This window comes from Danio rerio, chromosome 13 (genome assembly GCF_049306965.1).
Source record: "Danio rerio strain Tuebingen ecotype United States chromosome 13, GRCz12tu, whole genome shotgun sequence".
Lineage (NCBI taxonomy): Eukaryota > Metazoa > Chordata > Actinopteri > Cypriniformes > Danionidae > Danio > Danio rerio.
In genome coordinates, this window is record NC_133188.1 from 3885996 (window position 1) to 3900179 (window position 14184).

At 41.5% G+C, this 14184-nt stretch overlaps 1 protein-coding gene across 3 annotated transcripts; it reads left to right on the forward strand.

Moving 5' to 3' along the window:
- Positions 1 to 750: 750 nt before the first annotated feature.
- On the forward strand, positions 751 to 12623 carry lrrc73 (leucine rich repeat containing 73). Of its 3 annotated transcripts, none has more exons than XM_005156507.6 (6): positions 751 to 1332; positions 3105 to 3265; positions 5171 to 5293; positions 7294 to 7394; positions 8739 to 8934; positions 9041 to 12623. In XM_005156507.6, the coding sequence occupies exons 1-6, from the start codon at positions 1061 to 1063 to the stop codon at positions 9136 to 9138; spliced, it is 951 nt and encodes a 316-aa protein (XP_005156564.1). In that variant the 5' UTR covers positions 751 to 1060; the 3' UTR covers positions 9139 to 12623. The 3 variants fall into 3 exon arrangements, with proteins under 3 accessions (XP_005156564.1, XP_009305345.1, XP_073776643.1); XM_009307070.4 differs by having other exon boundaries at positions 12271 to 12623; XM_073920542.1 differs by lacking the exon at positions 751 to 1332 and adding an exon at positions 2721 to 2725.
- Positions 12624 to 14184: the final 1561 nt, after the last annotated feature.

Consider the following 14184-nt stretch of genomic DNA (forward strand, 5'->3'; position numbering starts at 1 on the left):
CTTTCTATTAAGTTTAATCTGCAAAGCTCCTCCTTTTTCTTTTACTTACAGCTGAGGGCGGCCATTAAAGCCTATGGGGTCCTTTGGATGGCTCCTCTTAAAGGACGCCCCTTGTTGAAACTATTGCATGACTCTTAAGGTACACAGGGATTGGTTTCTAAACTATATACAAATTGTCTTGACAAATATCTAGTCAAATATTATTTACTGTCATCATGGCAAATATAAAATAAATCAGTTATTAAAAATGAGTTATTAAAACTATTAGAAATGTGTTGAAAAAAAATCTCTCTGTTAAACAGAAATTGGGGGGAAAAAATAAACAGGGAGGCTAATAATTCTGACTTCGACTGTAAATACCACCAAACTAGTCCTTTACCATAAGTGGTGCACAATACACATATGAACACAAGCACATTGTAATTTTTAATGCAAGTATGTAGTATGTAAGGCCACTTGATATAAAGTGGCTCAGGTGTGGCAAACAGGAGCGGACCACCCAAGTTTCATCATTCCATGCTGTATGTGGGCCGGATTTGAGCCGCATGAATTTTGCTAGCTAGGTCCCTCTTAAAAAAAACTAACTTACATTTCCTAGTTTTCAATTCTATTTTCTAATGCAATTCATTTAGCTTTCATCCAATAACCAAGTAACCACCACCATCATCATAATCCCTAGAGAGAGTAATGAATAGAAGTAGGCTGCGCTCGTGACACACACAGAGATACGTACTCTCCGTGTGGCCAATCCCGCATCAGCTTTCAGGCGGATTACCTCCTGTAATACCTGCTTCACCAATACCGCTGTTGGGCAATGAGATGAGAGCAATTTAACGCGACATTTCGAGGCAGACCAACAGCAGTATTCATGCATTGAAGAGAGGGACGCGTTTAGGATCCTCCAGCAGCATGTGCAAGCGCAAAACACCGTAGTAGCAACATCAGCAGCACCACACCTTCCAGCTCCGGCGTCGGATGGATTATTATCATCACTATTAGACACATCAGATCCGACCTCCAGGATCCATAATGCGCGCTGGGCGAGCCTGACACCACCGAGATGCTGCCGGGCTCCATTCAGATAACGGGAGAGGCGCTGTCCGGTGCTGAAATCAAAGACATATGCGACAGCCTGAAGGAGAACAGCGTGCGGCTGCTGTCGGTGCGCGGTTGTCAGCTCTCAGACCGGGACTTTGGTCGTGTGTGTCGCGGGGTGGCGGAGTCGCACTCTCTGGCCCAGCTCAACCTCAACCTCGGCGTGGTGTCCACCATCGGCCGGACCAAACAGCTGGCAGATGCGCTGAAGGCCAACAGATCCATCCAGACCCTCTTGTGAGTGATGCATCCACACGCGACAAACGAACTGCATTTAAATAATGATGATTATTAGACATGTTAATGTGGAAAATACACATGCTTTAATTTAATTTAGCGTTTCATACCATTTTGAAAGAAAAAATGTGCATGCTTTAATCGACCTTTCAGACAGTTGTGGAAGAGAAAACATGCATTGACTTTAGTTTTTTAGACAATTGTGGAAGAAAAAGATGCATGCTTTAGGCTACCTGACTAACAGTTTATTATAGATATCAATTATAGATGCATGCTATAATTGACTTTAGTGTTTTAGACAATTATGGAAGAAAAAAAAATGCTAAAAGTGACTTTATAGCTTCAGACAATAAAAGCGAAATCAGTCAATATGCTGAAAATGCTCTTAAATTCCCATCCGTTTGAAAGGGTTTTAATCCGCACTTAAAGTGTGCATACTATTGCGTACTAAGTTTGAAGACCTGCCACTGTTGTTTTGCCATCCAATTTCAAGCGAGCTGGATGACGTCATTGTAATATCAGCACATGGTGGTCTTTCTCAGATTAAATGTGGAGACTGCACTGTGAATGGTCTTCCAGGAATCTCTCTTGTAGGAAATTCATCATCATCATTACTTGTTTGTTTATTTATTTATTTTTGCAGAATGTTGATGTTCACATTCCAAAGCTGCCAAATTATGCCTAAATAGACCCTCTTGCGGGTGATACATCTTCAAGTGAACAGCATTGTGATTATGATTATTAGAGATGCTAAGGAAGACACATGCTGTGCTTGACTTTAAGCTTTCAAACAGTAAAATATAAATCAGAATTTAAAGGCCACATATTTTACTCCTTTGACAAGATGTATGAGTCTTTGGTGTCTTCAGAATGTGTCTGTAAAGTTTCAGCTCAAAATCCCCGTCAGATTATTTATTATAGCCTTCAGAATCTGCCCACTTTGGTGTCTGACTAGCTGTTTTTGTAGCCTGTGGCTTTAAATGCAAATGAGCTGCTTCTCCCCGCCCACCGTTCCCATGTGCGCATCTGCCTCTCATTGTGTTACGTCAGATAAACAGCAGTCAGTGACAGAGACCGACTTTGATAAATCTGAAATAGTTCATTAGTCAAAAATACCAAGTTTATTTGATGTATTTGTGGTGGAGTTTATTCAAGCCTTTCTGAAACGATGACGTCATTGTAATATCAGTGAATAGTGTTTTATCCTCCTAAGTAATCGGAGACTGCACTGTGAATAGTCTTTTAGGAATCTCAAACTCAGTTTTTCATCATCAACATCATTATTTGCTTGTTTATTTATTATTTATTTGTAGAATGTTAATGTTATTTTCATTAATATTAATTCCAAGAGCTGTCAAATTATACATACATTAATAAAAAAATAGACCCTCTTGTGTGTGATGCAAGTGAACAACATTGCGATGATGATTATTAGAGATATTATTAATGAAAAGACACATGCTATACTTGACTTTAACCTTTCAGACAATAAAAGTGAAATCAGAATTCAAAGGGCACCTGTTTTACCCCATATGCAGGATAAGTTGGCGGTTCATTCCGCTGTGGTGACCTATCATGAATAAAGGGACTAAGCTAAAGAAAAATGAATGAAATGTTTTCTTGAAGTTGCTGCTGTGCCCGTTATTTTGGTTAAGCAGAAGCCGCAGTTAAAACTCTACTTGCTGTGTTGAAAGCATTGACATTTTCTTGAAGGCATGTAAACGTAGCACAGATTTGTTACGTCTGTCTACTTTTTGCTGTGCTGTTTTCAGCCTCCACGGCAGTCCACTTTTAGATGCAGGCCTGGTCACCCTGAACACAGCTCTGTCCACTCATCCCTCGCTGGTGTCCTTGGATCTGGGAGATTGCATGCTGGGAGACGAGGCCATCCGTCTCCTCTGTGGCCTGCTTCCTCCAGATGGAGCCAAATCAGGTAAAACAGCAAAACTTCACCTGTACACACTGTTCCCTATATGGTGGCTCAGAGAGCTCAAACACACTGCAAGTTAAGAAAAACACTATGAAAATATTGAAACAAGCTAAAAAAAAAAATGCTGCAGAACACGATGGGAATGTGTCGGAGGAGCCCAAAACAGATTAAAAAAACCCCAAAAAAGAAATATAATTAAAGGGATAGTTCACACAAAAAGCCACCATTTACTTCCCCTTCACTTTTTAAAAACCTTTTTGAGTTAGAAACCAGTTTGAGAATGCAAAAGGAGATATTTTGAATAATGTTGGAAATCTGTAACCATTGACTTCTATAGTAGGAAAGACAAATCCCATGAAAATCAATGTTACCAGTTTCCAACATTCTAATATCTTCATGAAACAAGCTAGAAAATGGCGCAGAACATGACGGGAATGTGTCGGAGGTGCCCAAAACGTGACAAACAGGTATAATATAAATAAAAAAACCAAATAAAGGGATAATTCACACAAAAAAAAGCCACCATTTACTCCCTCTTCACTTTTTTAAACCTGTAACCATTGACTTCTATAAGAAAAACAAATCCGATGGAAATCAAATACTGAAACAAGCTAAATAATGGCACAGAACATGATGGAAATGTTTCGGGGGAGCACCCTTCACTTTTTAAAAACCTGTTTGAGAACTCAAAAGAAGATATTTTGAATAATGTTGGAAACCTGTAACCATTGACTTCTATGGGAAAAACAAATCCTATGGAAATCAATGTTACCAGTTTACAACATTCTAATATGTTCATGAAAATACCGAAACAAGCTAAATAATGCTGCAGAACATGATGGGAATGTGTCGGAGGAGCCCAAAAAGTGATAAAAGAAACAAAACAAAACAAAACAAAAAAATTAAAAAGCACAATTAAAGGGATAGTTCACACAAAAAATGTGTCTGCAACCATTTACTCCCCCTTCCCTTTTTAAAAACTGGTTTGAGAACTCAAAAGAAGATGTTTTGAATAATGTTGAAAACCTGTAACCATTGACTTCTATAGGAAAAACAAATGCTATGGAAATCAATGTTACCAGTTTCCAACATTCTAATATCTTCATCAAAATACTGAAACAAGCTAAATAAAGGCACAGAACATGCTGGAAATGTTTCGGGAGCCCATAAAGTGATAAAAGAAATAAAAAACACAATTAAAGAGATAATACACACAAAAACTGTGTCTGCAACCATTTACTCCCCCTTCCCTTTTTAAAAACCTGTTTGAGAACTCAAAGAAGAGTTAGTAAATGATGGTAAAATTTAAATGTATGGGTGAACTCTCTTTTAGGTAATCACAGCAAGAATGACACGGTTCAGTTCCCAGCTGGGTCATGTGGCATTTCTGTGTGGAGTTTCCATGCCTTACTGTGTTGGCGTGGGTTTCCTCTAAGTGCTCTGGTTTTCCCCACAGTCCAAACACATGCGCTATAGGAGAATTGGATTAACTAAATTAGCCATGTGTGAGTGTATGTGTGAATGTGAGAGTATATAGGTGTTTCCCAGTACTGGGTTGTGGCTGGAAGGGCATCCGCTGCATAAATCATATCCCAGAGAAGTTGTCGATTCATTCCCCTGTGGTGAACCCTGATAAATCAGGGACTAAACTAAAGGAAAATGAATGAATATTATATTATGTAGTATTGTACTGAATTTATTTTGTAACATTGTTTATATGATGCTGATTTATAAATGTGAATGTGACGGTTGTGTACGTTTTTTTTTTTTTAAGACCTAAGGAAGTTAAAGATGATTCTATGAATTGCACTTGAAATTCCTCATTGAAAACATTCATTTTATGGTAAATCTAGCGCATGAGCGGTGAATTAAAAGTCTCTTCTATGGGATCATGAATTTTCTACACAGGTCTTAAAGAGCTGACGCTGAGTGCCAACCCTGCCATCAGCTCTCAGGGCTGGGCACGACTGGCCATCGCCGCGGCTCACAGCTCACAATTACGGGTCCTCAACCTCGACTACAATCCCTTGGGTGAGTGACTTTCTGCAGGTTTGAGGCATAGATGTCTGTGGAGAACATTAAATAAGACCGTCACACTGTTAAAAATATCCGTGAATTAGTATTTTTACGTATTTTGCATATTTTGTCCTGTTTATTTCTGCTTTTGAGTTGCATTTTGATCTTTCTTACAACAATTAACCTTGAAAAGTAAAAAATAAAGTGATGAGTTATGAACATTTCAAATAGTTTGCAGTGCTATATTGTCTGGGTTGGTGTTGTACATTACACTACAAAAACATTGTAATAAACTGCCAGTACATCTTCTGTTATTATACAGACTTAGCCTAGAGCGCAGTCTGCTGTTAAAAACTAACCTAGAGCGCCATCTGCTGTTAAAAACTAACCCAGAGAGTGCTGTCTGCTGTTAAAAACTAGCCTAGAGCGCCATCTGCTGTTAAAAACTAACCTAGAGCGCCATCTGCTGTTAAAAACTAACCCAGAGAGTGCTGTCTGCTGTTAAAAACTAGCCTAGAGCGCCATCTGCTGTTAAAAACTAACCTAGAGCGCCATCTGCTGTTAAAAACTAACCCAGAGAGTGCTGTCTGCTGTTAAAAACTAGCCTAGAGTGCCATCTGCTGTTAAAAACTAACCTAGAGCGCCATCTGCTGTTAAAAACTAACCCAGAGAGTGCTGTCTGCTGTTAAAAACTAGCATAGAGCGCCATTTGCTGTTAAAAACTAGCCTAGAGCGCCATCTGCTGTTAAAAACTAACCTAGAGAGTGCTGTCTGCTGTTAAAAACTAGCCTAGAGCGCCATCTGTTGTTAAAAACTAGCCTAGAGCGCTGTCTGCTGTTAAAAACTAGCCTAGAGCGCCATCTGCTGTTAAAAACTAACCCAGAGAGTGCTGTCTGCTGTTAAAAACTAGCCTAGAGCGCCATCTGCTGTTAAAAACTAGCCTAGAGCGCCATCTGCTGTTAAAAACTAACCCAGAGAGTGCTGTCTGCTGTTAAAAACTAGCCTAGAGCGCCATCTGCTGTTAAAAACTAGCCTAGAGCGCCATCTGCTGTTAAAAACTAACCTAGAGAGTGCTGTCTGCTGTTAAAAACTAGCCTAGAGCGCCATCTGTTGTTAAAAACTAGCCTAGAGCGCTGTCTGCTGTTAAAAACTAGCCTAGAGCGCCATCTGCTGTTAAAAACTAACCTAGAGAGTGCTGTCTGCAGATAAAGACTAGCCTAAAGCGCCACCTGTTGTTAAAAACTAACCTAGAGCGCCATCTGCTGTTAAAAACTAACCTCGAGAGCGCTGTCTGCTGTTAAAAACTAGCCTAGAGCACCAGCCTAGAGCACCGTCTGCTGTTAAAAACTAGCCTAGAGCACCAGCCTAGAGCACCGTCTGCTGTTAAAAACTAGGCTAGAGCGCCGTCTGCTGTTAAAAACTAGACTAGAGCGCTGTCTACTGTTAAAAACTAGGCTAGAGCGCCGTCTGCTGTTAAAAACTAGCCTAGAGCGCTGTCTGCTGTTAAAAACTAACCTAGAGAGTGCCGTCTGCTGTTAAAAACTAGGCTAGAGCACCGTCTGCTGTTAAAAAACAAACCTGGAGCGCCATCTGCTGTTAAAAGACAGCCTAGAGCGTCATCTGCAGTTAAAAACTAGCCTAGAGCACCATCTGCTATTAAAAACTAGAATAGTTAAGACATTACAAACACATGAATGTCTAAAGGATGACAGAATTTTCTGTTTTCTGTTCTGTTTCTCATTAACTGCACCTCTGCTTACTGTACAGCTTTAAAGCCTTTTTAATCAGCAACACACTTTGGTTTAACAGATAAGTCTTTCAAGCACCGCATGTCTTTCTCTGAAGTATAATGGATGGGGTCGATGATGTATATATACAGAGACATTTATTTTGCTGACCGTTGCTCCCCGGGGTATGAAGTGTCCACATTTGTCTGCTGGAGAAGTGCAGAGTTTGCACTGTGAAATTCAGCAGGATTGCGTATTGCGCTCTGAGCCTTCAGTTTGTGTTTTCAGGGGATCACATTGCTGGGATGTTGGCTGTCGCAGTGGCATCCAGTCGAACCCTAGAAGTTCTGGACCTGGAGGGAACCGGCCTCACCAATCAGTCAGCACAGGTATATCACACACGCAGTACTGCAAACAGTTAACAAGTCGGTTAAGGTTAGGGACAGGTTTAGAGCAATGATAATTATACCCCTTAGCCCTTTAATTTCCACATTTTATATATACACTCACCGGCCACTTTATTAGGTACACCCCCTTTTGCCTTCAGAACTGCCTTAATACTTCATGGCACAGGTTCAACAAGGCACTGGAAATATTTCTCAGAGATTTTGCTCCATATTGACATGATAGCATCACACAGTTGCTGCAGATTTGTCGGCTGCACATCCATGATGCGAATCTCCCGTTCCACCACATCCCAAAGGTGCTCTAGTGGATTGGGTTCTGGTGATTGTGGAGGCCATTTCAGTACTGTGAACTCATTGTCATGTTCAAGAAAGAAGTCTGAGATGATTTGCGCTTTATGACATGTTGCCTTATTCTCCTGGAAGTAGCCATCAGAAGATGAGTTGAAGTGTTTTGCGTTCAGAGATGCTCTCGGTTGTAACGAGTAGTTATTTGAGTTACTGTTGCTTTCCTATCAGCTGGAACCAGTCTGGCCATTGTCCTCTGACCTCTGGCATCAACAAGGCATTTGTGCCAACAGAACTGACACTCACTGGATATTTTTTCTTTTTCGGACCATTCAAACACTAGAGATGGTTGTGCTTGAAAATCCCAGTAGATCAGCAGTTTCTGAAATACTCAGATCAGCCCGTCTGGCACCAACAACCATGCCACGTTCAAAGTCACTGAAATCACCTTTCTACCCCATTCTGATGGTCGGTTTAAACTGTAACAGATCGTCTTGATCATGTCTACATGCCACTGAGTTGCTGCCATGCGATTGGCTGATTGGAAATTTGCGTTAGCGAGCAGTTGGACAGGTGTACCTAATAAAGTGGCCGGTGAGTGTACACTGTAAAAAATATCTGTTAATTACAAGTTTCTGTATTTTGCGATTTACAAATGTTTTTTTGTTTATTTATGGTGTTGTGAATTGCATTATGGGACCTTGATCTTTGCTTTCCTATCACCTCCTGCTGAAAAATAGCATTGTGGAGGAAAATAATGGATTAAGCACAACTTTAAGCCATAATTCCTCAGTAGTCCTGGTTTGTAAAATGCGACCTGTGCTTCATAGACGACAAAAAATACAGCTGGTCAACACAAATCACATATGACGTCAGCAAAAAGTAGATGTTTTGTTTTTTAAAGCTCTCAAACCTTCTTGGTTTTCTTCAAAACTCAATATTGAGGAGGATTTTTCCATAAATCTCCACTAGAGGGCAAAGTTGTTTAGGAAATGTCTTACTCACGTATGTGTATAGTCATCTGGGATGCAACTTCTGTAGATCTTCCTGGACATGGTGGAGAATTACCCCACCTGCCTGCGTGTTCTGGTCCTGGCCGAGAACGACATCAGCCCCGAGCTCCAGCAGCAGATCTCTGACCTCCTCTCTGAAGGAGACGAGGAGGAGGATAAAGACGGAGAGGCCCGCGGCAGCTCGGTGACGGCCCGAGAGAAACCCGCCTGGCTCCCGCACAGCAGTAAGGGCTGAACACTGCCTCAAATATCTCTGCTTCAAGACTGTCTCGTTCAGATCTCACACTCTCTCTTTCCTTTCGTGTGTGTGTGTGGGTGACTGTCCTGCAGTATCTGCTTCTAAAAGGCTGGGCCAAAAGGGAAGTACAGACATTCACATTCCTCCCCATGCATTCTTTAGGAGAGATCATTTACTGCTTATGAAATAGAGACTTGAGTTTATTCTAATGGCCGAGTCGTGAGTCCTGTATATCCTGAAGGCATTAGACATAGAGGTTAGCAAAGTTACATTTTAAAGGAATAGTTCAGCCGCAAATGATCATTCTGTCATCTGTAAACCTGTATGACTTTCTTTCTGAGCTGAAGATGACTCTGGAAGTTTATCATACAGTAAAAGTGAGTTGTGAAGCCCCAAAATGACACAAAAGTACCTTAAATTGATCACCTAATTACTTCAATGCTCTTTAAATAAAATCAATGGCATCTGTAGTTTGTTTCAGAGCTTGCGCGAGACTGAATTAAAGGGATAGTTCACAAAAAATGCAAATTCTGTCATCTTTTACTCTCCCTGTACTTGTTCCAATCCTCTTTTTCGACTGTTGAACACAAAAGAAGATCATCTGATGAAAGTTGGAAACCTGTAACCTGTCTGTAGTATTTGTTTTACATGCTATGAAAGGACACCTAGTTTACACCTTTTTTAAGATTTAATATTAATATTATGGCTCTTCTTTGTGTGCCAGTTTAGGTTCAGTTCAAAACACAGTTCAGATTTGTTTATTAAAATGTGTTAAAAAGTGTCATGTTGGGTTTGTGTATACAGCTCGCTGTTTTAGGGGTGTGTTTCGACTCCCCGCTCAACATAACAAGAGGGCGGAGCCAAGAGCTCCTCCACTTTGTGTATGGCAGCAGACAGGCAGACAGAGAGAAGCAACATGAGTGAGAGGACCAGCATTCAGCCGTACATGTACGACTCGGACACAGAACAAGCAGAGACGACTGTTGAGGAATCAATATTCCTAATGTGCCAGAATGTGTCAGAGTGCTAGTTACAAAATCATTTGTGTCTTTGTATAGCTTTACCGCCGCTATGTAACGATGCATGCGTCATCAGTATTGGTGGGCGGGGGGACCGCACTCCTACATCAAGTTGCGGTTGGTCTCAAAACCGCTCCAATTGGTCCACCGTTTTTATGTTGTTAAATTGAAAAAATAAAAAATAAAGGATGGGGTGTGTTTATATCACCCCAATATGACGATCTATACAATATACCTACACACATGTCTGTCCAAACTGCTTGAAATGTAGACTTTTCACCATAGGTGCCCTTTAAAGTCGATGGTTACAGGTTTTCAGGTTTCTTCTATTAGAGTTGAACAGAAACTCATAAAGGTTTGGAACAAGAGTAAATTCAGTTTTGGGTGAACTATCCCCCCAATAATGTTTTTTATTATTATTAGCATAAACTTTTGTTTCTCTGTGATTTTGTACTTTTTTTTTTTTGTCAATTTGGAGCTTACTTTAAAGGTCTGTGTGGGAATATTTTTTTTTTGTCTCGTTCCCGTGAGGTTTTATTTGCACCGGACAGCTCCCGCAGTATATTCAGTCTTTGTTCACCTGCTGCCCAACCTGCCCTGTTTTTTACCTGACCTGACCGTTCTGTAAATTTAGATCTGTTTCCCCAAAATCTCACGTTTGAATTGGGTACTACCCAGAGCTTAATGGGCTATATGCACACAAAGTGTCTTTCCATTACAAAATTGTCACGTTTAAGACCTAATCTCTTCAAAAATCAGCGATCTTCACTACCTTTTAGATATACGATGTAAAGTGGGTCTCAGATCGGACAAGAAGCACTGCATTAATATCCATAATATCCATTTTTAAAACATGACAGTTCATTTTACCCCAGTATAGAATTTCTGCGCTAGCCTGTTGCTACTGACGGCGTTAGTGGTTACGACGGTCTTTCACCTTGTTTTACGCTTGAACAATTAAATGAATGCTTAAGTCTAACTGAATGGATTTTAATTACATTACAACATCTGTAAAAACAACCTTGTGAAATTGAAACCGGAAGTTAATCACTGGCTTTGAAACTCTAGCTGTGCATAGAGCCCATTTGTAAATGTATAATTTCCGGAACACAACCAGGTAATAAAAGTTACCTAGACCAACGTCCACCACACAGTTTTCCAGGAACATGACGTTACCAAGCGCTTATAGCAAAATCAAGCATCAAAATTCTGAACGGTCTTTAATTATTTTGTGCAATAAAACATTAACGGTCAGCCATAGATAAACAAACAAACAAACAAACTGACATTCAAACTGATATTCAGTTCACTATTTCCAAGCGAAAATGACTCACTCTGTCTAAACCTCAAGAGGAGCCCACAGTTACCTTTCTGCCATGTTTTGTGGCTGACTTGAGATCGCTTTGCTTCTGTCTCCTGCTATCCTGATCCAGGGGTGCAGTTCCATCTCTCTTGATCAGGCTCATTATCAGATTTACTCAAACATTTCTTTCATTTTCTTTTCGGCTTAGTCCCTTTATTAATCTGGGGTCGCCACAGCAGAATGAACCGCCAACTTATCCAGCATATGTTTTACACAGTGGATGCCCTTTCAGCTGCAACCCATCTCTGGGGAAACACCCATACACTACGGTCAATTTAGCTCACCGTATTCACCTATAGCGCATATCTTTGGACTTGGGGGGAAAACTGAAGCACCCGGAGGAAACTCACGCGAACACGAGGAGAACATGCAAACTCCACACAGAAACGCCAACTGACTTGCTCGAACCAGCAACCCTTTTGCTGTGAGGCGATTGTGCTACCCACAGTGGGTAGCGCTGTCGCCTCACAGCAAGAAGGTCACTGGTTTGAATCTCTCAGCTAGGCCAGTTGGCATTTCTATGTGGAGTTTGCATGTCCTCCCCGTGTTGTCGTGGGTTTCCTCTGGGTGTCTGGTTTCCCCAACATTCCAAACACATGCGCTTGTGGATTAAATACATTCGCTGTAAATAACATATGCTAGAGTAGTTGTTGGTTCATTCCTCTGTGGCGACCTCTGATAAATCAGAGCCAAAGGTGAAATGATGGAATGAAATCTTACAACCACAAACATTAGAACAGTAGTGTGAATGGAGAGCGGTCAGGAATATCTGAGTGAGAGAAAGTCACACAGGTTTGCGAGATTAATAAGAGATGAGAGAACGTGAACTATCCCTGTAAAGAAACAATCTATAATAGACAAAGTCTCAGAACTGGAATAGGCTTTTCCTGTGCTCTTCAAACATTACAGACATTTACCGAGTTGTTTCTGACCCTTCCAGACTCTTCCAGCTCCCAGATGGTCCTGATGACTTCAGGACTGGGTGAGAGCTTTTTGGCAGAGACAGAGATGTGACACTGGAGCTGCCAGTGTGTTGAGCTTGCACCGTTCGACCGCTGCAAGACCGCCGCTTGTACCTGTAGCACTTAGCGCAAGACCGTTCAAAAGCTGGAACAGAAACCTTAAACACCAAGTGACTTATAATAACGCAATAGTGAATTATTTATTTTACAGATGTACAGTCTATTTATAAACGAGTGTTTAACCGATGACAGTGTATACTCTGTTAGATGAGCTGTATAGGGTTGTTGTGACGGCCTGATGCCTGAATAAATCAGTTTACACATTTTTAAATGCTGTTCGCACTGTGTTTATTTTGTTCTTCTCATGACCGATCTGACAATTATGACACATTGTGAAAATAATAGCGAATTAAGTAGCCAGATGTACGTATGGCTGCATTTCGTCTTTAAAATTAACTCTACGGAGTGCTATGACACCGCACATGGCTTCTGTTTCTTTCCGTGCTACCAGCTGACTGCTTACCTCCATGTTGACGGCTTTTCTGCTGTTACCAGTTTGCCCAGTGGCTTTCCGTGTACATCGGCAGACTTGAGATGCCGAGTGGAGGTGACCTTGATGAGTTTTGGGTCCGGTGAAGGACGGTTCCAGAAAGAAGGTAAGACAAAAACAAAAGGCAAAAATAAAAAAAACATGTAAATAACAGGGTGAGAATGTGGTAAAATCTGAAAACGTGGTAAAAATCAGGCTGCAACGAAGGATTGCTTTTGAAAACACTATCGGTTGAGTTTAGGGAAAGGGGGTGGGCGGGTCAATCGGTGCTTTTGAAAACACTATCGGTTGAGTTTAGGGAAAGGGGGTGGGCAGGTCAATCGGTGCTTTTGAAAACACTATCGGTTGGGTTTGGGGAAGGGGGTTGGCTGGTCAATCAATGCTTTTGAAAACACTATCGGTTGGGTTTGGGGAAGGCGATGAGCTCTGGTCAATCGGTGCTTTTGAAAACACTATCAGTTGGGTTTGGGGAAAACGGTGGGCGCTGGTCAATCGGTGCTTTTGAAAACACTATCAGTTGGGTTTGGGGAAAGCGGTGAGCGCTGGTCAATCGGTGCTTTTGAAAACACTATCTGTTGGGTTTGGGCAAGGGGGTGGGCTGTTCAATCGGTGCTTTTGAAAACACTATCAGTTGGGTTTGGGGAAAGCGGTGAGCGCTGTTCAATCGGTGCTTTTGAAAACACTATTGGTTGGGTTTGGGGAAATGGGTTGACTGGTCAATCAATGCTTTTGAAAACACTATCGGTTGGGTCTGGGGAAGGTGGTGGGCGGGTCAATCGGTGCTTTTGAAAACACTATCGGTTGGGTTTGTGGAAGGGGGTGGGTGGGTCAATCGGTGCTTTTGAAAACACTATTGGTTGGGTTTAGGGAAGGCGGTGGGCGCTGGTCAATCAGTGCTTTTGAAAACACTATCGGTTGGGTTTGGGGAAGGGGGTAGGCACAGGTAAATTGGTGCTTTTGAAAACACTATCGGTTGGGTTTGGGGAAGGTGGTGAGCGCTGGTCAATCGGTGCTTTTGAAAACACTATCGGTTGGGTTTGGGGAAGGGGCTAGACACAGGTAAATCGGTGCTTTTGAAAACACTATTGGTTGGGTTTGGTGAAGGCGGTGGGCGCTGGTCAATCAGTGCTTTTGAAAAAATTATTGGTTGGGTTTGGGGAAGGGGGTGGGCTGGTCAATCGGTGCTTTTGAAAACACTTTTGGTTATGTTTGGGGAAGGGGGTGGGTCAGTCAGTTGACAGCAGTCTGGTGGATTTATGTGAGAACAGCAGGCGCGAATGGCTCTTGCGAGAGAGATATGAGATCTTACATAGCCGCCTCTATTGTATTTGTGAAAACAAAA

Coding starts and splice junctions, on each gene's coding strand:
- lrrc73 (XM_005156507.6), top strand. CDS start 1,061: ATGCTGCCGGGCTCCATTCAGATAACGGGAGAGGCGCTGTCCGGTGCT. Junction 1,333..3,104: donor AGATCCATCCAGACCCTCTT/GTGAGTGATGCA, acceptor TGCTGTTTTCAG/CCTCCACGGCAGTCCACTTT. Junction 3,266..5,170: donor TCCAGATGGAGCCAAATCAG/GTAAAACAGCAA, acceptor TTTTCTACACAG/GTCTTAAAGAGCTGACGCTG.